A 26,086-nucleotide genomic window follows, 5' to 3' on the forward strand; every position below is an offset into this window, starting at 1 on the left:
CCTGGGAGTTACAGGAGGAAGTCAGTCAGGGTACCAGCAATCAATGCAGGACGCCCGGCTTAACATCCCTCCGAGGGACGATGAACTGTGATGCAACACACCGCATGCGAAGCACCAATCGGACAGGTTACGATCGGATCGGGAATCGAACCCACACTAAACCAGCGAGACAGGTGCGCCACCTCTGTGACAGTGATGAAGGTACCTCCATTTTAATAAACTGGTTGTGCCATCAAATCGAAGCTGCGATCATTAAAAGAGCAGAGTTCTTATGGACCAGGATTTTCATTTGTGCTTTGGTGCACTCGATGGACGAGATCCTTTCGAACGTGCTCTCCATTAACAACCTGCTGGACTTTATAAGCCCCCATGGGTTTATGGATTGGGTCTCATCTGTCTGTCTGTCTGCAACCATATCTCAGATGTATGGAACGATTTTGTTCATACTTGGTAAAAAGACAACACATGATTGTACACCTACAGTCGTGGCCAAAAATATTGGCACCCTTGCACTTTTCAAATAATGCGCCATTTCTTCCAGAAAATTGTTTAAATTAAAAAATCCTTTGTTATCCACATTCGTATTTCTTTGGTTTGCAGTGGAACAAAACAAATAAAGCTGAAAAATTACTAAATCTTAGCTTATTCCACACAAAAATCCTAAAATGGCCCGAACAATATTATTGGCACCTTTTAGAAGTTGTTAGAAATAACTAGATTTCAAGCAGGTGATTCTCCTTTACTTTGGAATTGAACTCACCTGTGCTGAATTGCAGGTGCCTGTAATATAAAAATCACTCATTCAACGGGTTTGAATATAGAAAAGGAGGCATTTTATTGTTTTGTGTCACCATGTGCATCACAATGAGCATGGAGAAAAGAAAGAAAACCAGCGAATTGTCTGAGGACGTCCGACACAAGATTGTAGCCAAGCATTGACAATCTCAAGGCTACAAGTCCACCTCCAGATACCTTGATGTTCCTGTGTCCACCGTACGCAATGTTATCAGGAAGTTTAAGGCCCATGGCACTGTAGCCAACCTCCCTGGACATGGCCGTAAGAGAAAACTTGATCGCAGATTGCAGAGAAGGATTGTTTGAATGGTGGAGAAAGCACCTCAATCAACTGCCAAACAGATTCAAGCTGACCTTCAGACACAAGGTAAGACAGTTTCAACTCGCACCATCCGTCACCAACTCAATGAAAGTGGGTTCTATGGTAGGAGACCCAGGAGGACCCCACTGGTGAGAGAGAGATTTAAGAAAGCCCGACTGGAGTTTGCTAAAACACACCTGAACAAGCCAAAATCCTTCTGGGAGAATGTCCTGTGGACAGATGAGACTAAATTAGATCTTCTTGTAAAGCGCATCATCTCTATGTTTACAGAAAACAACATGAAGCCTTCAAAGAAAGAATACCTTCCCTACAGTCAAACATGGAGGAGGTTCAGTGATGTTTTGAGGTTGCTGTGCTGCCTCTGGCACTGGGTGCCTTGAATGTGTGCATGAATATGAATGAATGATCGTTTTAAGGCCATTTTCCCCGCTAGCGCGGGGGTTAGACTTGCGGGCCCCATGACAAGCATGGTTACCTGTTTGAGGCAATGGTTTTATGGCCGGATGCCCTTCCTGACACCAACCCTTGGTCACGCTCTTATGATGCGCAGGGATAAGGTGTACCTATTCTAAGCCGGGGTACACACCGGGATCATTCATCCCAGCAAGCTGGTACTCAATTTGCTGACCTCGGAAGGATGACAGGCTGAGTCAACGCCCCTGGTGTTAATTCAGCAATCGACCGGGATTCGAACCCAGGATCCTTGGATCCCAAGCTGGCACCCTAACCGCTAAGCCAACACCAGGCATGTGCATGGCATCATGAAATCAGGAGACTACCAAGGCCTTTTGGAGCGCAATGTTCAACCTCGTGTCAGAAAGGTGGGTCTCCGTGGAAGGTCATGGGTCTTGCAGCAGGACAATGACCCCAATCACACTGGAAAAAGCACCCAGGAATGGTTCAAGACAAAACGCTGGACTGTTCTGTTCTGAAGTGGCCAGCAATGAGTCCAGATCTAAATCCCATTGAACACCTGTGGGTGTTCTGAAAACAGCAGTTGGGAGAAGGCACCCTTCAAATCTGGGAGAAATGGAGCAGTTTGCACAAGAAGAGTGGGACAAACTGCCAGTAGAGAGGAGTAGGAAGCTCATTCATGGCTATAGGAAGCGCTTGACTGCAGTTATTTTGTCCAAAGTCTGTGATAACAAATATTAAGTCTGGGGTGTCAATAATTTTGTCAATGCCATTTCTTTGTATTTTCTGATTTAAAAGGATATATTAAGTTCTGAATCAAAAACAAAGGTTCCATAATATTAACAGTGAAATAAAGAATTGTGGAGACCAAATACTTTTGTCAATTTAAACTTATTTTTAGAGAAAATTGTGAGTTATTTGAAAAAGGTGCAAGGGTGCCAATATTTTTGGCCACGACCGTATGCACGTCATTTATTTTTCGAGATCAGATCCAAGATGGCCGACCAGCGGCCATTTTGTTACCTAAACGTGTCCCCATCCATTTCTTGAACATGCATGGTCCATTTTTGTTCAAACTTGGCACAAACACAGAACACGATTGCAAACACGTGCACCTCACTTCATTTTGCGATCTGATCAAAGATGGCCGACTGGTAGACTAGCGGCGATTTTAGTTCTAAAAAAAACATTTCTTAAACATTTCTCGGACATGCATTTTCCGATCTTGTTCAGACTTGGCACACAGATAATGAATGATGGCTTACATATACACGTCATTTTCTTTCGATGTCAAATCCAAGATGGCCAACTGGCGGCCATTTTGTTTTTAAACGTTCCCAAATGGGATTGGAACGTTATGAACCTGCATAATGATCCAGGTGTTCAGATGGGAACAATACCAGGATTCCAGAGATCAGGAAGACCTTTGTGTCTGGCACCGTGCCCTATCAACCGTGGGTTTCCGGTTCATCGATTATTCAGGTCATCGTCTCCATCATCACCTTTGACTGAATGAATTATTTCGCTTCCCGAAATGTTTTATCAGGATGAGAAAGGAAATAAATGTTGGGAAGGAGGAAAATGTTCCAAGAACAGTGAAATAATTAATGAGTTTTATTCAACAACAACTGTTCATATCTCATTGTCATTGCCGTCATTATATATTTATCATGTACATGTGAATAATACTCAAACATAATTTAGGGGCAATGCCCCCCTTCGATCCCACCTTTATATCCCTCGAATAACCCTCTTCATTCCCTCCCATAGCCCCCACCCTCCAACCCTGCGTACTTAATATGTAGACAGTGTCTCATCCTTGTTTTAGGAAAACAAAATGCCTGTCGTAGTTCAATTTACCAGAGTGAAGCAATGTACAAATTGCCATAACAAGATGTTCATTCCCAAGGTGAGCATAACACACGTGGGTACTTCAGGTATGCAATGTTAAGACTCCATTGACGTACCACCGGCACACAGTGACCTGCCCACTGTGAAACGTGGACACGGAACCTCATCAGCAGACAAAAGCAGCCCTCATACCTGCAGCTGTCCTCTCCAAGTGCTCGACTCTATTAGAGCCTGAACTTCTCATGGGAATGGCAGACATTAGTCACTGGAATTTCATGGGATCATTACGTTTGCTTCCTGTATGGGATGTGATTGTGACGGTGCCCTTGGAATGTCACGACAGGAGCTCCATGGACTGAGTTGATGGCTCAACGAGGTAAAAAATCAACTTTTACCATATCCTACTGGTCGAGGTACCTGGGCTGGCAATATAACCTAGACCCAGGTATAAACCACCGTCCTGATGTTTCACAGGTATGGTGAGGCCTCACAACCCTGCCCCTCGGATGGACGTTAAACCGGGTCGTCCCATCTGCCAACATCTACTTCTTGGATGTCGAAGATCCCACAGTGTCCTTGGCGAAGAGTAGGCGAGTTATCTCCAGCACCGTCAACAAATAATTACAAATTCCTACCCTGACTGATTCCTGGGAGGGCAATGGCAAACCACCCACGTACCCCATGCCCAGAACCTGCTTCTGCATCACCGAGGCTCTGTAGAGGATGGTACCTTGATGATGAGGACTGATGAGGTGTGCAGGGAAACCGGACACTCACAAAGAAATTCCCAACATTCCCATGGAATATGCTCGTTAAGGAATCCTGATCCTGGGGAATCAGTCATTTTCCATCCAGTGAAGTCCAATAAACTACAATATACTTGAAGGTAATTACGTACTTTTTAAACTCGATGTAAATCGTTGGGTCCAGCCAAATTTGGGGTTAAATGCACGTGACGCTCGGACACACGTGACGCTCGGGCACACGTGACGCCCGGACACACGTGACGCTCGGGCACACGTGACGCCCGGACACACGTGACGCTCGGACACACGTGACGCTCGGACACACGTGACGCCCGGACACACGTGACGCTCGGACACACGTGACGCTCGGACACACGTGACGTCCGGACACACGGGCACACGTGACGCACGGACACACGTGTCCCATTAGTGATCATTCAAGCCGAGTCTCCCCAGTAGCATCGACGTGTCTCCACCGCTTGGACCTCCGCAGCACAACTCACGCATTTGTCCGAGGGCTTTGGTGTGTTCAGACAGACGGTGGAGGACATGTCCATTGTCATTGCTGTCGTCCTGTAGCCCAGACACACACACAAATGCATGGTGGTTGGTGTTCGGTTTCTCTGAAGTTGTTGTGGGTTCAAATCCAACTGAAGGCACCAGTGCTCTTTGTATTCGGATTTCGATCGTTTTATCGATGTAATGTTCCACAAATACCTGCAGGAGGTGACAGCAGACAACCAGCTGATCGACCAGGGCTTGATCCAGGCTTTCTGAACCTGAGGTCATGGGAACGGGGCTGCCCCTGGAACTCGGGCCTACCCCGGTATCTTCTGTGAGCGCTATGCTGGATGGGCCTGCATTCGTTCGGCACCTGTGACACGGACACATGAAACGGGTACACACGGATTGTTTTAGTTTGAATCAAGTCGTTATACCAGGAAGAACATCCCTCGATAGGCCTAGGCCCCAGTGAAGAAAGTCAACCTGGAATTATGGGAAACAAGGTGCCATATTGTGTGGTTAAAAGGTGTTGCAGGTAAAACGTAATGGCAAGAAGGGTTGGGATGGAAAGGAGTCGCCGCTCACCGTCCGGTGTCCAAAGCCACATTCAGGTCTTCGTCTCCATCATCATCATCAGCATTCAGAAAGTCGAAACTCCCCAGTGCGCTCTCTACGGTCAGGCTCACACTCGACGCTCGACTGGTTAGGCCTGTGCCCTGTAAAGGGGTTTGTCAAACAGGAAATGGAATTGGTGGTTGGAGGAGCAGAAAGATGAGAACATGGAGACAACACGAACGAGTTGTTTCATTTCTGATAAATAATAATGGAGGGAAATTGTACATAGATCATGGTCGTACAGCTCGTATGTACCACCAAGTTTCTGAGCTCGGATAATTCCAATTGCTCCCTCCACCAAGGAAGAAAATGGCAAAATGGCCGACGTATGTGTTTCATCTACTCCTCCGAGACGATTTGACCAAGGAAGCTGAAACTTTCAGGTGCTACTCGGGACACCCTGAAGGTGTTTAATGAAGTTTCGTTTGATTCCTTCTAGTTTTGAAAAAAAAAAAAAGTCGGCCATTTTGGCATTTTCTTCCTTGGTGGAGGGAGCAATTTGAATTATCCGAGCTCAGAAACTTGGTGGTACATACGACCTGTACGACCATGATGTATTTATTATATATGCACATAAGCAGAACATTTTTTGCTTCATGTACGTAACCCGGGTTATTATTTTCGGGAACGATCAAGGCAGCGATATACTGCCTATACACCACCCAAATAAAGCGATGTGTCAGAAGAATATGTTGCACTCTTGGAACAAGATCATTCGTAGGGAAGAGGTACTCTGCATATGTATGTATGTGATGGAAATAGCACCATCTGGTGGTGTGTGTTATAACATTTGTGGTGTGTGTGTGTCTAGCACAGAATACAACACCCTCTGGTGGTGTGTGTGATTAATTTGGTGGTGTCCCAGAAGAAAGTATCACTTTGTGGAAGTATCACCAGTTTAAATTGCCCACATTAGTTGACATAGCCAACATGGTATTAGTAATCATAAGGATAATAATCTTAAGAATCATAAGGAGGGAGAAAGAAAATGTAGACAGAGACGGACAAACAAGGGATGGAGGTAACAATGAGGGGTAGGGGCAGAACGCAAAGGGTGGACAAGATGGATACATGGGCACAATCTTGGGAGGGGTGGTTTAACCGGTGTAGAAAAGATCATGGATGTGCATGGGGGATGACCTGAGATGGAGGTGAACAGCTGTCTTGACCTGGAGGGGAGAATGAGATTGAAGAGTGTGGAAGGCGGTTCAACAGGTGGGGAAAAAGAGGAATAAATGAGTGGAGGTGAACAGTGGTTCTGGAATTCGGCAGTTTCACTAGGAGGGGGTTGCTGGTGGACCCCTTATGTCCTGCAGATACTTGGGGGGGAGGGGAGGGACAGAGCACGGATAGAGTAGAGAGTGCAAGAACAGAAATGAGATGGAAGAAGACAGAGACCAGCGACCTGTCGATGATGGCAGAGTGATAGGCCCATAGACTCTTCATCGTGAGAGATTCCAATAATCTTGATGGCCTTGGTTTCCATGGCATCAAGCTGAGTAGGATGTGAGGCAGGTGAGCCAGCCCAGAGGGGAGAGCAGTACTCCATCAAGCTTCAGATGAAAGAGCCTTGTTGGTGGATAGCAGCTCAGGAGTGATAAGGAAGGACTCAGCATGATGGAGGATGCCCAGTCGACGTCTGGATCTGGAGGCCAACTTTGAAATGCGGCTTGCCTAAGATAGGCTGATATGAGATGAGAGGCTGATATGAGAATGAGACCCAAGAGTTTGAGTGGCTGTCAAGAGTTTAACTCTTTGAGACTGTTGTTGAGACAGTGGATGGGAGGGTTTGCTGTGTCGTCCTTTTGGAGAGAGAGCGTGAGTGTGTAGGATTTATCAGGATTGAAAGACATATTCCAGGTATTTGACCAGTTTGTGACTTTTTTCAAGGTCTGAAGAAAGTAAGGAGGCTGCTGCCTGTCTGTTAGAAGGATGACGGATGTTACAGCACAGAGTGGACTCATCAGCAAATAGATAAAGAGGATTTTTCAGAGTCAGTGAGATCATTGATGAAAATTAGGAATAGGATGGGGCCGAGAATACTGCCTTGGGGTACTCCAACCTTGACAGAGAGAGAAGAAAGGATTCCGTTGAGAGCCACACGTTGGCTACGAGAGTGGGGGTAGCCAGTAATCCTAGAGTGGAGTTGGCCTTGGATGCCTTAGGCAGAGAGTTTGGAGAGCAAGGCAGGATGCCAGACTGTGTCGAAAGCTCCAGATATGTCCAGAGAGATGATCCTGATCTTATGTCTGATATTGAGGGCCTCCATCCACTGCGATGATGGATTCCATGACCTTGCTGATGATTGGAAGTAAGCCAATTGGTCTGCACTTAAGGGGATTCGTGTTTGCACCTTTTTATGTAATGCTGTGATGTTGGCTGATTTCCAAGCAGATGGAACATGACCTGGGGTAAATGATAGGGTGAATGTGGCAGAGAGAGGAAGTGCAAGAGCAGCAGAGCAGGTTTTTAGGACATGTGATCTGGTGCCGTCTGGTTCAGTTGGATAGTCAGAGTCGAGGGTTGCTAGAGTCATTCTGTCTCCTCACGAGCGGAGTCGCTTGTGGTGCCATTTGAAGAGAGGGAAGGGATGGAAGGGGAGCGTACTCCAGGGACAGACTTGACAAGGCTCCACCAGGTATTAGAGGAGGGAGACAAGTTTGAAAGCTCAATCTTGAGATTGGACAGATGTTGTTTTCTGGCTCTCCTGAGAGTAGACGTTTGATTGTGGAACGATCTTCGGCTGCCTTTGGTTGAATTTGCCTTCCAGCAGGAGAATGCAAGTTTTTTGAAAGCGACTGCATCGTGAGACGGGTAAGATACCTGAAGACGAGATGGGATGAATCTGTGCATAAGAGAAAGAGAGAGCAGGTTTCTGTGGAAGAATTACTCGAGTTATAATAATAATGTTTAAAACAAATCCTCTTGGTGCGATTATCTACAAGCGTGCAGTCTCATATTATCTTATCGAGGTTCAAGATGCTGTGGTATAGTCTACAAGGGTAGACTACGTGTGCCAGTACTTTGGCTAAACCATTTGTGACTCAAATGTCTCCAGGGTCACCTGACCTGTCAATCCACCCGTAGGCAGTCCTAAGACTGATGTCCAAGTGTGGACACAAAGGGCTAGACAATTTTATAACTCCAACCCGTTACAATGAGAACCAATCCTCACACCACCTCACAATGATCTTTATTACGTCAGAACCGCGATGACCAAAACTCACCTGCAATACGTCCTCGAGAGCCTTGATCTCGGTCTCGAGTTCCACCATCTCCCTCGAGCGCTTTCCCATTGCCGTGATCGTCTGGAGAAGTTGGGCGATCGCCTCATCCAGGCAAATGTCCTTGTCCCCTCCTGGAGCTACAGATCTCGATCCATCGCTCGGTGGGCCACCCGTACGAGGTCTCGAAAGCCCAGTCGATGAGGTAGGAAGTACCAGGTTACTCTGTAGGAAGGAAGTTCAGAAAGACAAGGTCATTTCATCACAACTGTAGTTGTCATTGTTTTCATAACAACAGAATTTTCAAATTTGATAATAGTGAGCGTGAACCCACCACGGCAGAAACACCGACGTCTGAAGTGCTCAAGGACCTGCGACCGGGGAGAGACCAGTCTCCGTTGCCACCATCACTCGGTGCAGGTCGAATGACCATAGGAGGCTTTGCCATCCTGCAGTCTCTGCCCAGAGGCGAGACCGGGGATAGCGGGCTGTAAAGAGAACCCCCGTGCGCTGGGTTGGGTAGGGGGCTGTCCAAGGAGTCGGAGAACACGGATGAGGAATCGTCGCCATTTTCCGACCCATCCTGAGGTTGAGGGAAGCCATTTTCTCACGTCAAGTGTTTTAGGCTTTCTACGATAGGTTTTTACTTTCATGAAAGGATGAGGTGAGAGACACTCACAAAGAAGGCGAGATCAGCCGTGGATGGTGTGTCAGGTGGACTGCAAGGTGAGCTCAGAGAGCGACCGGTTAGCCCAGTCGTAGAGCTGGAATGGCGGAATGCCGAAGGTGAATCATCCTGGATGAAAGGCCTGGTGGAAATATGGATCAGTGATCAAGACAAAGCACCAAAGTCACCTCAACCTCTTCAAAATCGGACGGTCATCAAATCTCTTCCTGGGTCCCATTCATCGCTACAGTAGCACTGTGATGAGTATAAACATGATGGGCCGAATTTACCATAACCTATGATGGCCTATGATGGTGCGTGTTGCTAACACATGCCTAACCCTCAAACGCTGACAAAAACATCGTTGTACGTGATACCTAATCGCCCTTCTAAACAGCAATTTACGAAGGAAGTCTAAACAGCCGGTTAGTCTGTGAAACGCCGCCCAGATCTCCAACATGTAATTTAAATGATTTACATGGAATTGTGGTCACATGGACAATTTTTGGAAGGAATTCAGAGCATTGCTCCTCATCGTCGGTTGATCCTCGTCAACTTTCACTACATTCAGCAACCAATGAAATGATTCCTTTGAGAGTCTAACGCTCGACCAATTAGATATCGTCATATGTCTCCGGAGAATTGCACCCATCGTCGTGCTCTACTGCATGGTATACTGTGCTCTACTGTGTGGTATACTGTGCTCTACTGTGTGGTATACTGTGCTCTACTGCATGGTATACTGTGCTCTACTGCATGGTATACTGTGCCCTACTGCATGGTATATATCCTCGTGCTCACCTGCATGGTATACTGTGCTCTACTGCATGCAATACCTTGCTCTACTCTATGATATACCATACTCTACTGTGTGGTATACCGTGCTTTACTTTTCAATGCCATGCTCTACTATGCTCTACTTTGTGCGTTTGCCACATCTTACGACGCACATCCAGGTAATGTGGAAAGCAAGACGGATCGTTCCCAAGGTGTTCACATCGAGAGCGAGGGTCTGGGGTAGCACACACAGGAGCTGGGCCGGGTCACATGTCACCTCTCCAACGGACACCTGCGACATTAAGCCTTTTTGCTCCATCACCTGCAGCACATGTGTAAAGCACATTAATCAACCTGAACTTCATTGAAGATATGAGATGAAGGCGTTTGTGTTCCATTATTACCCGAACCTGGTGTCCGTGTCACGTTTAGGATGATCAATATATTCATGGCGTCATATTGTTCAGACGCTGAAGTGAAATGGTAGATACCTTGGCTTGTGACGAAAACATTGCCATCCTCCTGACAACCTCTCATTGGCTTTTTGTGAAAACAGGGAGTGCTGCTGAAAATTGAGGATTTTAGAAATATGAAATTGTTGTTGATCTTTGCCTTTGTTGACCTTTTTGGCCTATGCTGATCTCAAAAAAGGTTGGTGGTTGAATTCATTTAACTGATATGTAAATCCTATTCACATTTCAAGTCAATCGGATGAAAATTGAGGATTTTAGAAATTCGAAAAGACAGGTTGACCTTTGGCCTATGTTGACTATTTGGCCTATGTTGATCTCAAAAATAGTTGGCGGTTGAATTCAGTTAACTGATATGAAAATCCTATTTAAATTTGAAGTCAATCGGATGAAAATTGAGCGTTTTAGAAATTCGAAAAGGTTTTTGACCTTTTGGCCTATGTTGATCTCAAAAATAGTTTGCAGTTGAATTCATTTTGGTGATATGTTAATCCGATTCAAATTTCAAGTCAATCGGAAGAAAATTGAGGATTTTTGAAGTTTTAAAAGGTTGTTGACCTTTTGGCCTATATTGATCTCCAAAATGGTTGATGGTTGAATTCAGTTAGCCGATATGAAAATCCTATTGAAATTTCAAGCCAATCAGATGAAAATTGAAGATTTTACAAATTTGAAAAATGTCATTTACCTTTGGCCTATGTTGACCTTTTGGCCTATGCTGATCTCAAAAATAGTTGTTGGTTGAAGTCAGTTAGGTGATATGAAAATCCTATTCAAATTTCAAGTCAATCAAATGAAAATTGAGGATTTTAGAAATTTGAAAAAAAGTGGTTGACCTTTGGCCTATGTTGACCTTTTGACCTCAAAAATACATAGGATTTTGTCGGACCACGAACTCTACCATTTGGTGAAGATTCGTGAAGATCGGTTTAAAATTGTGACCTGTAGGCAAGTATAAGTGAGCGGACAGACAAACAAACAAATGAAAAATCGGTCAGAGACCGAGGACTTGCCGGAATTTACTTTTTTATCGGCCATTTAGGACAAATATGGCGGCTGAACCACGTGACCGATGACGTCATCATTAACATATTTTATTCCCCATGGAGAGTTCTTTACAATGAGCCATGTCTCAATTTTTTCTGTTCAGCACTTTCGGAGATATGGACGTGCAAAGTTTTTCGGTTTTTCCAAGATGGCGGCCGAACCACCTGACCGATGACGTCATCATTAACATATTTTATTCCCCATGGAGAGTTCTTTACAATGAGCCATGTCTCAATTTTTTCTGTTCAGCACTTTCGGAGATATCGAGTTGCAAACTTTTTCCAAGATGGCGGCCGAACCACGTGACCAATGACGTCATCACTAACATTTTATTCCCCATGGAGAGTTCTTTACAATGAGCTCAATTTTTTCTGTTCAGCACTTTTGGAGATATAGTGGTGCAAAATTTTGCCATTTTCCAAGATGGCGGCCGAACCACGTGACTGATGACGTCATCATTAACATATTTTATTCCCCATGGAGAGTTCTTTACAATGAGCCATGTCTCAATTTTTTCTGTTCAGCACTTTTGGAGATATAGTGGTGCAAATTTTTGCCGTTTTTCCAAGATGGCGGCCGACCACGTGACATATGACGTCATCATTAACATATTTTATTCCCCATGGAGAGTTCTTTACAATGAGCCATGTCTCAATTTTTTCTGTACAGTACTTTCGGAGATATAGAGGTGCAAAGTTTTTCGGTTTTTCCAAGATGGCGGCCGAACCACGTCACCGATGACGTCATCATTGAGGCACAGTATATTAGAGGGCAAGACCATTATGTGTGCAAAGTTTGGCGATTCTCCGTGCAACGGTGTAGACGCAGTGCTGCAAACAGACAAACAGACAAACAGACAAACAGACAAACAGACAAATGAAAAATCGGTCAGAGACCGAGGACTTGCCGGAATGTACTTTTTTATCGGCCATTTAGGACAAATAGGGCGGCCGAACCACGTGACCGATGACGTCATCATTAACATATTTTATTCCCCATGGAGAGTTCTTTACAATGAGCCATACCTCAATTTTTTCTATTCAGGACTTTTGGAGATGTGGAGGTGCAGAGTTTTTCGGTTTTTCCAAGATGGCGGCCGAACCACGTGACCGATGACATCATCATTAACATATTTTGTTCCCCATGGAGAGTTCTTTACAATGAGCCATGTCTCAATTTTTTCTATTCAGCACTTTCGGAGATATGGAGGTGCTAAGTTTTTCGGTTTTTCCAAGATGGCGGCCGACCACGTGACTGATGACGTCATCATTAACATATTTTATTCCCCATGGAGAGTTCTTTACAATGAGCCATGTCTCAATTTTTTCTGTTCAGTACTTTCGGAGATATAGAGGTGCAAATTTATTCGGTTTATCCAAGATGGCGGCCGAACCACGTCACTGATGACGTCATCATTGAGGCACAGTATATTAGAGGGCAAGACCATTATGTGTGCAAAGTTTGGCGATTCTCCGTGCAACGGTGTAGACGCAGTGCTGCAAACAGACAAACAGACAGACAAACAGACAGACAAACAGACAGACAGACAAACAAACGAACAGATCAACATACTTGCCGGAAAATTTTTCCGGCAAGTAACAAACACAAACACACAAACCGGACTGATCAACATACTTGCAAAAAAACAGTTTTTTCCAAGTAACAAGACAGACCGACATATGACGAATATTTTCCGTTTTTGTCATAACAAAGAAACAAAAGAGATTTTGAAAAAAAAAAAAAAAAACCAACAAAAGAAAAAGAAAGAGAAACAAGAGAGAACAAAGAAACAAAATAAGTTTTGAAAAAAGAAACAAAAGAGAAAAAGAAAAAGCAACGAAAGATAAAGAAACGAAAGAGGCAAATTCATAAACGCTCTCCTCTGGTGAGGAAATGGTCACGAGATGAAATGTATTTAACATACAAAGAGAGAATGATAGAACGTTGAAGAAGAGTACTACTCCTCACACCTCCCAGCAGGAAGAACGACCAATGGACACACAATGGCAGGAATGCCCTTTGTGAGGAAAACACAAATGTAATGGAAAATGGAGCCTGCGAGTACCAAACCGAGTCCGGCCTGCGGGTAATGGCGACTCGACAGTTTTGTGCGACACTGATTCACAGTTAACCTCGGGCCGATAAAATCAGTCTGGCCTAGGCCACGACGCTGCCGAGTCAGCTTGCCTTGATTTGCATGAGGTCAGACACCAAAGGCTGCAGCGTGGTCTCGCTCGACTCCCAGCTCTGCTGCCCGTCGTTGTCGATGCGACCGCGTGGTTGCCATCGTTGCCTTCCATACTGCACGGTAACCTGGCACCGCAGATCGCCCACAATGGGAAGACATCAGAACCCGAAGTGTGGAGGACCACCATTTTGGATCTCAGAGTTGTAGGCCTCAAACTTTGGTTTGCTTATAGGCCTCTTACGTTGAAGATTTTTTGTTTCTAAAGTGCCCCCATTACCCTTCAGTAAAAATGGGTACCGCAAGCAGCTAGGGTCTACGGTCATCTTGCGTACCTCATAATGATCTCCGGAACACAGTCGTGAATATCCAGCCAGGCCTAGAAAACATCACGTGAAAATCAATCCAAAAAAAAGTCGTGAACAACTCACAAAATACATCAGAATGTTGGACCCCAACATGATGGGTCAAAGGTTATAGTGAATGTAGATGTTTCTGACTTTATCGGGTTTAGTTCCCCCAGATAACGCAACAACATTGGGGAAATGTTGGGGAAACATCAGCCTCGTCGTTCCGACGTCAAAAAAAACAACGTTAGGCCAATATTGGGGAACGTCAGCCACGTCATTGGGCCAATGCCAAAAAAAACAACATTGGGCCCATGTTGGGGCAACGTCAGCCCCGTCGTTGGGCAAATGCCAAAAAAACAACATTGGGCCCATGTTGGGGCAACATCAGCCCCGTCGTTGGGCAAATGCCAAAAAAACAACATTGGGCCCATGTTGGGGCAACGTCAGCCCTGTCGTTGGGCCAACGCCAAAAAAACAACGTTAGGCCAATATTAGGGAACGTCAGCCACGTCGTTGGGCCAACGCCAAAAAAACAACATTGGGCCAATATTGGGGAATGTCAGCCCCGTCGTTCCGACGTCAAAAAAAACAACGTTAGGCCAATATTGGGGAACGTCAGCCACGTCATTGGGCCAATGCCAAAAAAAACAACATTGGGCCCATGTTGGGGCAACGTCAGCCCCGTCGTTGGGCAAATGCCAAAAAAACAACATTGGGCCCATGTTGGGGCAACATCAGCCCCGTCGTTGGGCAAATGCCAAAAAAACAACATTGGGCCCATGTTGGGGCAACGTCAGCCCTGTCGTTGGGCCAACGCCAAAAAAACAACGTTAGGCCAATATTGGGGAACGTCAGCCACGTCGTTGGGCCAACGCCAAAAAAACAACATTGGGCCAATATTGGGGAATGTCAGCCCCGTCGTTGGACCAATGCCAAAAAAACAACGTTATGCCGATATTGGGGAATGTCAGCCCCGTCGTTGGACCAATGCCAAAAAAAACAACATTGGGCCAATATTAGGGAACGTCAGCCACGTCATTGAGCCAATGCCAAAAAAACAACATTGGGCCCATGTTGGGGAACGTCAGCCACGTCATTTGGGCCAATGCCAAAAAAACAACATTGGGCCCATGTTGGGGCAACGTCAGCCACGTCGTTGGGCCAATGCCAAAAAAACAACATTGGGCCAATGTTGGGGCAACGTCAGCCACGTCGTTGGGCCAATGCCAAAATAACAACATTGGGCCCATGTTGGGGCAACGTCAGCCACGTCGTTGGGCCAATGCCAAAAAAACAACATTGGGCCCATGTTGGGGCAACGTCAGCCACGTCATTGAGCCAATGCCAAAAAAACAACATTGGGCCCATGTTGGGGCAACGTCAGCCACGTCGTTGGGCCAATGCCAAAAAAACAACATTGGGCCCATGTTGGGGCAACGTCAGCCACGTCATTGAGCCAATGCCAAAAAAACAACATTGGGCCCATGTTGGGGCAACGTCAGCCACGTCGTTGGGCCAATGCCAAAAAAACAACATTGGGCCCATGTTGGGGCAACGTCAGCCACGTCATTGAGCCAATCCCAAAAAAACAACATTGGGCCCATGTTGGGGCAACGTCAGCCACGTCGTTGGGCCAATGCCAAAAAAACAACATTGGGCCCATGTTGGGGCAACGTCAGCCACGTCATTGAGCCAATGCCAAAAAAACAACATTGGGCCCATGTTGGGGCAACGTCAGCCACGTCGTTGGGCCAATGCCAAAAAAACAACATTGGGCCCATGTTGGGGCAACGTCAGCCACGTCATTGAGCCAATGCCAAAAAAACAACATTGGGCCCATGTTGGGGCAACGTCAGCCACGTCGTTGGGCCAATGCCAAAAAAACAACATTGGGCCCATGTTGGGGCAACGTCAGCCACGTCGTTGGGCCAATGCCAAAAAAACAACGTTAGACCAATATTGGGGAACGTCAGCCACGTCGTTGGGCCAACGCCAAAAAAACAACATTAGGCCCATGTTGGGGCAACGTCAGCCACGTCGTTGGGCCAACGCCAAAAAAACAACGTTAGACCAATATTGGGGAACGTCAGCCACGTCATTGAGCCAATGCCAAAAAAAACAACATTGGGCCCATGTTGGGGCAACGTCAGCCACGTCGTTGGGCCAATGCCAAAAAAACAACATTGGGCCCATGTTGGGGCAACGTCAGCCACGTCATTGGGCCAATGCCAAAAAAACAACATTGGGCCCATGTTGGGGCAACGTCAGCCACGTCGTTGGGCCAATGCCAAAAAAACAACATTGGGCCCATGTTGGGGAACGTCAGCCCTGTCGTTGGGCCAATGCCAAAAAAAACGTGGGCTGACGTAATTTTGTCCCGGTGGGCCAACGATGGGTTGTTGTTGGAAGGGAGTGTTGGCCCAATGTTGGACAGACGTTGGAATTGAGTTTAGGCCCAACATAGTTGTTACCTGCATCTGAGCACAACCCTCCTGCATTAAACGGTCATCCTACCGCTTTGCATGCTGGGTAACATGCCATTCTTTCGGGGGATGTTAAGCTGGATATTCCGTGTACTTGTGCTCAATTGTGGATATCATGCACATCAATGTGCCTTATGAAGCAAGTACGCCATTGTGGGCCTGCATTCAAGTCCTGACTTCACCCTTACTTTATTACTATACTAGGGTACGGCTTATCCGTATGCGAGTAATGGCGGCGCCACCCTACTCTACACACGACTGGATGGATTCATATCAACAAGTCATTCCACATCAACGAGGGACAACACACCGATCCATAAGTGGGAATCCTAAGGTACCTTTCATAGTGATGTAAAACTGTCCCATGTAAGCTTCCATCTCCTTCTCTATGGCAAATATGGCCTGAGGAAAGTGTGGGAAGACAAGGACAGTCGTCATTTTTTAGTCGTTTCCGGCGTTGCTCCCTTTACCTGCACCTCATTTCTATTTTCCAGCCGCCTCGCACTTCCCCTCCACCATCTGGTTCACTACGTACCTGCGTGTACTCATTCAGGCTCTTCTGCAGCTCGCTCAGGCTGTGCCGCGCCTCACGGCTGCTCGCCCGCGACATCTCGTAAGCTCGCATCATGTTCACCGCGCCGTCCCTCAGGCGCCTCAAACGGATATGGCTCTCTCTAAGCTCCTCCACCTGATTCAGCAACACCCAGGTAGAGCGGGAAGCTCTTTAGACGATAGATCGATACCAATAGTTCAACATTGCTGTACTCTACAATGTCTATGTTTCTAACTTCCCTTTTCCAACTATGTTGTGTTAGGGTTAGGGTTAGGGTTAGGGTTAGGGTTAGGGTTAGGGTTAGGGTTAGGTTAGAGCGGGAGACAAGATGGGGAGAGAGGGGGAAGCACAACATTTCAGAGCAGGGACGTCGGGAGATCTGTGTGAGGGAGAGGGCTTGGGGGGAGGGGGCGTGGGAAGGGGGTGGGGGTGGGAGAGGTATAAAACACATGGACACTGCTCGGACTTCCAGGAAAGAAGTTCGAATTTCAAAAACGTGGATCTGGGGTGAATTAACGGGGGTAGAAAAGATCAAGGTTTTGGATGGGGGAAGATAAGAGATGGTGGTGAACAGCTGTTTTGAAGACCTGGAGGGAGGAAAGGGATTGAAGAGAGTGAGGGAGTTTGTTCCAGAGGCGGGAGAAAAGAGGAATGAAAGAGTGAAGGTGAGCAGACCTTTTCCTTTTGTCACGTTGGAGAATGGTCGAACTCACCTTGCTGTTGTGGAATTCCAACCGCCGGGAAAAACGCTCCAAACTCTTCATTTGCTGCATGGAAGTTGTTGGAGAGGGAAAGAATTACGATATTAGAAACGAAGGACATCGTCATCCCCACAAAGGTGTTCCGTAAAGAGTTCCCAAAGATGATTGGATTTGCTACAAACATTGATGAATTATTTACATGGGAGGAAATGATAAAAGGTAATTGATGAATTGTGTATTATTTACATTATACATGACGATGTACATTCTTACCTTGTCCAAGTCGTACAAGACTCCCTGGAATGGACACACGCGAAAGGAAAGACAATTAGGTGGAGGAGATACAAATGACAGGTGAAGCTAAAACCTTCCCAAGAGAAGGCGCTGCGACCAAAAAGTACTTAAGGTGAATAAAAAGGAGCTTCGTTTGTAAGGTATCTTTTTGGTTAATACGATTGTCCAGCAGAACTCCCGCCTCGTTGCTGACTTCAGGCACAAGGTACATATATACGATATGATACCCCTACCCGATGAGGACCGGAACACTAAATCACAGGTGGTGATCCTAAAACAAAGCGCCATGGCAACAGCGCGTTTGTCATGGCACCAGGCCCACTATGAAATGCATTGTTCCAGAGGAGCTATCCCATTGGCAGTCAAACTCCTCCATGAATCCTGGGTGACTGCTCTGGACAGGCCAGAGTGGTGGTTAACCGTACATGCCCCGTGCGGGGTGTTTTCTTCGGTGCTTACCAGCCTCGAGCATCTTTTGGCTCCTCCGAGCTGCGCCCCCACGTTCTCCAGCTCGGTCTTGCTCGACTGCATATATTCCCTGTTGGTGATGGAGGAAGTAAATGCTTGTTTGTAACTTCCTTTCAAACACAAACAATCCTCTGTTCCACATTCCATTCACTTACTGTGGCAGTTCTGGTGTGGGCACACTTTTACATCGTTAACCTCCGTTACAACAAGGATGCACTACGCACACAACTCCACACACTGATAGACAAGATCTACGGCGATCGCAGACCACCTTTATGTCCATCACAGCATTTTTGGTACACTGACCTAATGATCTTGTATATGTATCGGTGCAGGACAAATAAGAGACATGTGACATGATGTACGTGCGTTTCCATGGATTACAAGGACACTACTGTAGATAACAGACGTATCAGCACCTGGGATCTCAGTAGATGCAAGTTCACCTGAGGCCGTGTTGGAGGCACTGGAACACATGTTCAAAGCGTTCGCCTTGCGGCACACGTGACTCGCTGCTTGTCCTTCCCCGAAAGCTCATATTGCGGCGACATCTCTGGGGAGAATTGGAAGATCCCGAAGCGAGGCGACTTCTGTGGGGACAACCCAGACATTGGGAGTGGATGAGGTGACGTTCTCAATCGTTCAATAACTGATAACTTTAGACAAATTCAATGAGTTGTTTCAATATTAGAAAATGTGGTGAAAGACAAAATGAGTTGATTGTTGTTTGTTCTCCTCCTCTTCCCTTTATAAGAGGTGAGGTCCGATGGTACCAAGCTCCTGTCCTCCCTGGCTTCACCACGATCCTCCTCCACTCCCCTCTATACTCAACCAACTCTCTCCACCCTCCAACCACCTCCACCTTGCTGATATCCCTTCTCAAATAATCCTCCTCTCTCTCAACTGCGGTCTACCTCTTTTCCTCCTACCTTGATCGGTCAACCTATCCACTCTCTTTGCCATTCTCTCTCCCTCCATCCGCACCAAATGTCCAGCCCCTCTCAGCCGGCATTTCACCAATCACCCCCATCAAGCTCGTCTGCACACCAATATCAGTTCATCCATTCTCCTATTATCCACCCTCTTCACTCCTGCAATCCTCCTGACCCAGTTCGTCTCGCAAACCTGCGGCCTTTGGTGTTGTCTCTCTGTCATCGCCACCATCTCCAGACCGTAAAAGTAGGCCAGCGTTACACACAACATCAGAACCTTTCCTTTCAATCTCCTTGAAATCTTTCTGTCTGCCATTATTCCTTCCTCCTCCACACATTCACACCCACCTGAATCCTCCCTCGAAACTTACCTCTGACTTACCATCCCCAGTCATTGTCCCCTCCGATACTCAAACCTATTTCCTTGTCTGATCTCCTTCCCCTCTAACCTGATATTCATATATTTTCTCCTCTGCCCAACCCACATCACCTCCATCTTTTCCAGGGTCATTTCAGCCCATGTTTCTCAAATGCCCCCCTCCCCCTCCCAGTACTTCCTGCAGCTCCCACCCACTCTCCACCTCAACAACCAGATCGTCCGCATACAATATCCTCCCCAGAATACCTTTCATGTTTACCTTCCTGATTACCAGCTCCTTCACCATGATAAACAGGAGTGGAATCAGAGCACTTCCCTGCCTCAAATCGATAACTTCTGCTTCCGGCACTGCAATCAATTTCAGTGTCGCCATCACGATCTCTCTCGGATCAGCATCGTAGGCCTTCTCCATGTCCACAAATCCCAATGGCCATGTCACCTTGCACCTCCAACCTCTTCTCCACCGGATGTCTCAGCGTGAACATCCTATCTGTCGTTCCCCTACCCTTTCTAAATCCCTGCTGCTCTTCTCTGATCTCATTGTCCACACTATTCCTTATCTTGTTCATCTGCAGCTCAATGGAATACTGCTCTCCCCTCTGGGCTGGTGCTCCTGCCTCACACCTAGCTCGGCTTCACGCTGTTGAAACCAAAGCTTTCAGAATCATTGGAATCTCCCGTGATGAAGCCGATTCTGAGGGCCTCTCTCTCTCTTTCTCTCACCGCAGACAGGTTGGTGGTCTTTCTGTCTTCTACCGACTCCTCTCCTTCACTCTTTCATTCCTCTTTTCTCCCGCCTCTGGAACAAACTCCCTCACTCTCTTCAATCCCTCTCCTCCCTCCAGGTCTTTAAAACAACTGTTCACCACCATCTCTTATCTTCCCCAATCCAAAACCTTGATCTTTTCTACCCCGTTAATTCACCCCAGATCCGCCGCTTTTCAATCCCCAACTTCTTTCCTGAAATTCCTAGTAGTGAAATTCTTAGTAGTGTTCATTTGCTTTATACCATGTACCCCTCCTCCCCAGCACGACCCCTTCCACAGATCTACCGATGTCCCTGTTCTCTTCTGTTGTTGTGCTTGTGTGCTCCCTCTCGCTCCCCCTCTTGTCTCCCGCTCCCTTCATTGCATGTTTGTATGTCTGTGCATGTTTTCATGTTCAATGTGTTAGCTCTTACACGAGCCTCGATTCTGTATACAACCCCCCCCCCCCCCCAAAACAAAATTATTCCCTTCCAGAACCCTCTCCAGCACCTTCATGACATGACTAAGGAGTGTAACGCCCCTGTACTTCACCGGATCTCGAACCTCCCCCTTCCCCTTCCATATCGGCACAATTTACCCTGTCCTCCAATCCCCATGTCCCCACTCATGTCTCAAACATACAGTACATACGTATACATTCAATAACCTCTTCGTCCACCCGACTCGGATTTCTCCCGCTGCAATTATCATCACTGTACACACCTCATCAATGCCTCGCACTCTTCCCTTTTAACCATCCATTTTAAAAGAGGACAGAGGTACAGTAAAAGGGTGCAGGAGGAAGGATGGGGGCAGGTGACTGTACCTTGTAAACATTTTTTGTTTTGGAGAACGAAGTCCATGGAAGGACCTGCTGCGTTGGACATCTGCACCACAGCGCTGAGCGTTGTACAGAGACATGGTGGTTCTGTACATGGGGAGAGGAAGTGTCATGGGATTGAGAGGAGGGAACAAACAAAGATGGAGAACACGGGGAGTTTCTGGAAGAGGACAATGACGAGGGACGACTTCATTGGGGAGAAACCAGGTAATAAAGTGAATAAAAAGCAAAAGTTGGGATGAAGACACGTGATGGGAATTTCACAATAAAGTACAAATTGTGAACTTTGTCCAGTTGTTACGTCAGTGACACAGTGTGACGTCACATGTGACGTACGTTCAGCCAGCCTTTCAGTGGTCGCTTTGAGGACAACCATCTCTTCATCTCTTAGTTTTTGTTTAATTTTAACTCGAAAATATTCCCCATTCACCTAGTCGTGACGTCATCGCTCCATGAGCGCAGAACTTTAATATGAAAAAGCGGACGTTGGGGTTAAAGGTCATAGGTAAGAACATCTCCAGATAACAGATCATCAATCTAATAACCAAGAGATGTTATTCATAACATTACATTCAGTAAATTCAACTCAAGCTTTTGTTAATAATAATAATAATAACAATAATAATAATAATAACAATAATAATAAATGTATTAACGAGAAAACGTCTGAAAATGCAAAACTTGTCCGTGTCCGTTTGTATTCAGACGTTTTCTTCTTCTTCTGTATGCTCAAAATAACGAAAACAGTCTAAAAAGAAATACAAAATGAAAATTGATTATTTTATTCAGCTTTGACCTTTGACCTTTAGATCTAAAAAAAAATGACCACATTCTAGCTTTTGATTGGTGAACCAATTCTGTGACGCAATATGCTAATTATTTAAAGTTCAGGTCAATTGGGTGAAAACTGATGATTTTTTGTGAGGCTGACCTTTGACCTTTTGACAAATTTATTAATTTGCCTTTTCCGTGTTATCACAATAAAGCTATGTTGAAAATTAGATGAAAAACTTGAAATGGTAAAAAAGTTACAGCCCAGACACACACAGACAGATAGACAGACACACACATACACACACACACACACACACACACACAGACAGACAGATAGACAGACACACACACACACAGATAGATAGATAGAGACAGACACACACACACACACACACACACACACACACACACACATAGACAGACACAGACACACACAGACATACACACACACACACACACACACACACACACACACACATAGACAAACACAGGCACAGACACACACACACAGACAGACACACACACACAGACACACACACACACACACACACAGATAGACAGACACAGACACAGATACACACACAGTCAGACCCACACATAGACACATACACAGATAAACAGACAGATAGACAGACACAGACACAGACACACACACAGACACACACACACAGACAAACACACACACACACACACACACACACACACACACACACACACAGACAAACACACACACACACACACACACACACACAGACAAACACACACACACACACACACACAGACAAACACACACACACACACACACAGACAAACACACACACACACACACACACACACACACACAGACACACACACACAGAGACAAACATACAGACACACAGAAGTGATTACAAAACTCCGTCTCCTGCTGTGCCCCTATTACCCCCATTACCTCATCTCCGCTCCTTTATTTATCATTGATCAGGTGCTCGTGGTGCAACTCACAGGTAAATCAGGTGCACGACAAAACACCTTTGTTTACATGGGGTACAGGGACATTAGAAGACAATGGACAAATCAACAGCATGTGGAGTTTGAATCTGGGATGGATCCCAACAACAGAGTCGTGGGTGGATTCACATGGCAACGACAAGCTGGGCCTAGGCCCCTCCATGCAAAGTTCAGCCTGTACCTCTGTGATAACGGCCACTGCGGCTGTCCTTCACATATTGCAGACACGTTGGCTGTCCCTCGACGATAATGGACAGCATTCTGTATGCGGTTCGACCGATTCCGGCCCAGTGGCTGGTACGACACCCTCAACCACGGCGGCCTTAGGGACACATAATCTACAATCTCTGCGGCCTAGTCAGACCACAAAGCCGAGTGAGACCATGGACGCGGCTTGTTTGTCTGCATTTGGAGGCAATGGGTCAACAATGCGTCTGATCATGACCACAGTGAGACGCGGGTCTAGTCATTAAGGGGTGGAGGACAACAAAAGGTAAAATGACAGCTTTTGCACACCTCGTGCTTTTTTCCACCATTTGTGTTTCTGAACACCTTGTGTCTCTTTCTAGTGGCACGTTTGAGCTTTCAAGTTGAACACTCGAAGGGCAGGTACAGGATGCCTTGTCGTGTAGGTAAAAGATGCGCTGTCGTGCAAGTCCAGGATGCCCTGTTCTGCAGGTACAGGACACTCTGCCGTGCAGGAACAAAAGAGAGAGCAACCAGTTGCCTAGCAACCAGTTCCAGTGTCAGCTCCATTGTCTACCAGCAGTGAGCAGAGAGAGGCTGCACTGGCTGACTACTATTCATGGATATTTTTGGTTACGGACAATTTCCGACGTTTTGCGATTTTTCCTGGGATATTGACAGAGTTGCATCAGCGTGCAAAATTCCAGATTTCTACACAACCTAGAAGGTTCTAAACATTTATATCAGTGAGTCGGTGAGTTTGTGAGATTTTATATATATATATATATATATCAGATTATGCCATGGTGTGTACAATGCCACCATCTCAGGTCATCGCCCACCCCCACCCATGATCCTTTCTACCCCCATAAACCTCACCTACCCCAACTAACCCTCTTTGAGTACAGGTTACTGCGTTTCTTCCCCTCCTTTCTCAACCCTTGTTTGTTTTGTCCACCTGTGGCCCCATTGTCAGTTTGTTACCTTTCTTCCCTCTGTCTTCTCGCTCTTCCATGAGCCAAGATTTTGTCGAGAAAGAAAATTCCCTTCTTGTTATTATTTTTGTAAACTGTCTAATACTCATGGCATAATGGGACAAAGGTTGCGTATTAACATTATTACTATGTGTTCCCATATTCCAACAATGAGAAAGCCAAAAAAGCAAAACACATGGTCTGACTCCATCAGTCACAAAAGGTTTTCCTGAACGGAGTAAAAAGATGAAAAACAGCAACTTTAACAGGAAACTGCATCCAGTAGTTGTAACTACATGTTGTTGCCATTTCAGAAGAAAGAAACAGCTCGTCGGATGAGCCACTGGAGAGACTCCTGGTTTGGATCCGGATGAGCCACTGGAGAGACTCCTGGTTTGGATCCATCACCAATCCAGAAACCATTCTCAGAACCTCGGCTGTTGCCTCTTATTGAGGTTGAGAGAAGTACACCCAGGCAAACTTCCAGGGATCTTAATTCCACAAACACCCCACAAGGAAGAAGAACATTCAGACGGGATCCTCACCTCCGTAACAGCAGCTCCTTGGTGCATGCGTTGCCACAAAGCCTCCTTGGAACGGTCACAAAAGCTTCCTTTGGAACGGTCACAAAAGCTTCCCTGGAACGGTCACAAACGCTTCCTTGGAACGGTCACAAAAGCTTCCTTTGGAACGGTCACAAAAGCTTCCTTGGAACGGTCACAAAAGCTTCCTTGGAACGGTCACAAAAGCTTCCTTGGAACTTGGAACAGTCAATGCCTCCTCGGAATGGACAGCTGGCACGAAAGGACATCTGGGATATGCATAGATATATTTATATATATAGGACAGGAAGTCTCACTCCCTGGGAGTAGCCAATCACCAAGAGCTTTTCTCTCTCTCTCTCTCTCTCTCTCCCTCTTTTTTATTTTTCCAACCACAGTCTGCGAGAAGCAGCTATCTGCAGTCGTCCGTCCCCGACACACCCTATCTGTGCAACGCACCCTGATGTCGCCACCCAGCCGAGCAAGCATTCCGCCCTCACTTCGAGACTTTGTGGGAAAGAAACTGCATGACAATTGATCCCTCACTCCAACCCAGTTGATTAAACCCATGAACACACTGGTGTCCTCTCCTGTTTGCGAGTCAGCCATTCAGATAGCCAAAAAGGGGGTTGGGGTCCCAAGACCTTTCTGCCGGTGGTCCCAAGAACTCTCATTAGTGAACAGAAAGGTGTGTTTGAGGTACAGTTCCTGCAATTGCAGCAGGTGCAGATTTTGTTGACAATGCAGTGGTTTTAACCTCGGAAGCCATGTTCCTTAAATTCTCTTTCGGTATTACTGGTAGCTCCAAGGAAACGGAGGCATCATTTCTCCGGTAAATCGTGTAAAATTGGATTGCAATTCAGGTTCATGATGAACCACATCCGTAGACTTGCGGATGTTTTGTCCACGGTGCGGAATGGCTAGGCCTCTTGACTCAGAGATAGACATTTCATCAGCAGGTTCAATTGTGCAAGGTCAAGGCCTTTGCTTTGGCTTTTCTTGGCCATATTTGCTGTCTGATCATGTTGGAGTATGGTGGAAACGACCATTCATTGTGAGTGAGGAGATGGGCTTGATGAAATATCGCAAGCGAGGTGTTGCGCGACCGTTTTAGGCCCACGTGCCGTTAGGAGGAGACGAGGCCTATACGCAGACGCACTGTCTGAGGTGAATGGTTCACAGTGACTGGAACTTGTGCAAAAGTGTGTAACATCTGCGGTTAAAAACAGGAGCTAGGCGAGCTTGGGAATGAGGCC

The 26,086-nt window shown here is 46.3% G+C and overlaps 1 protein-coding gene across 1 annotated transcript; it reads right to left on the bottom strand.

Moving 5' to 3' along the window:
- Positions 1–3,130: 3,130 nt before the first annotated feature.
- On the bottom strand, positions 3,131–25,280 carry LOC137434849 (rho family-interacting cell polarization regulator 2-like). The gene is made up of 17 exons (XM_068127997.2): positions 24,834–25,280; positions 21,350–21,451; positions 18,913–19,056; positions 18,458–18,536; positions 17,978–18,001; positions 17,717–17,770; positions 16,986–17,138; positions 16,789–16,852; positions 13,953–13,996; positions 13,620–13,745; positions 10,089–10,237; positions 9,151–9,280; positions 8,806–9,054; positions 8,475–8,696; positions 5,218–5,348; positions 4,846–5,002; positions 3,131–4,701 (listed from the first exon to the last, which is right to left on the bottom strand). The coding sequence occupies exons 2-17, from the start codon at positions 21,442–21,444 to the stop codon at positions 4,555–4,557; spliced, it is 1,968 nt and encodes a 655-aa protein (XP_067984098.2). The 5' UTR covers positions 21,445–21,451; positions 24,834–25,280; the 3' UTR covers positions 3,131–4,554.
- Positions 25,281–26,086: the final 806 nt, after the last annotated feature.

Source organism: Myxine glutinosa, chromosome 9, assembly GCF_964187855.1.
Source record: "Myxine glutinosa chromosome 9, kmMyxGlut1.1, whole genome shotgun sequence".
In the NCBI taxonomy this organism is placed as follows: Eukaryota; Metazoa; Chordata; class Myxini; order Myxiniformes; family Myxinidae; genus Myxine; species Myxine glutinosa.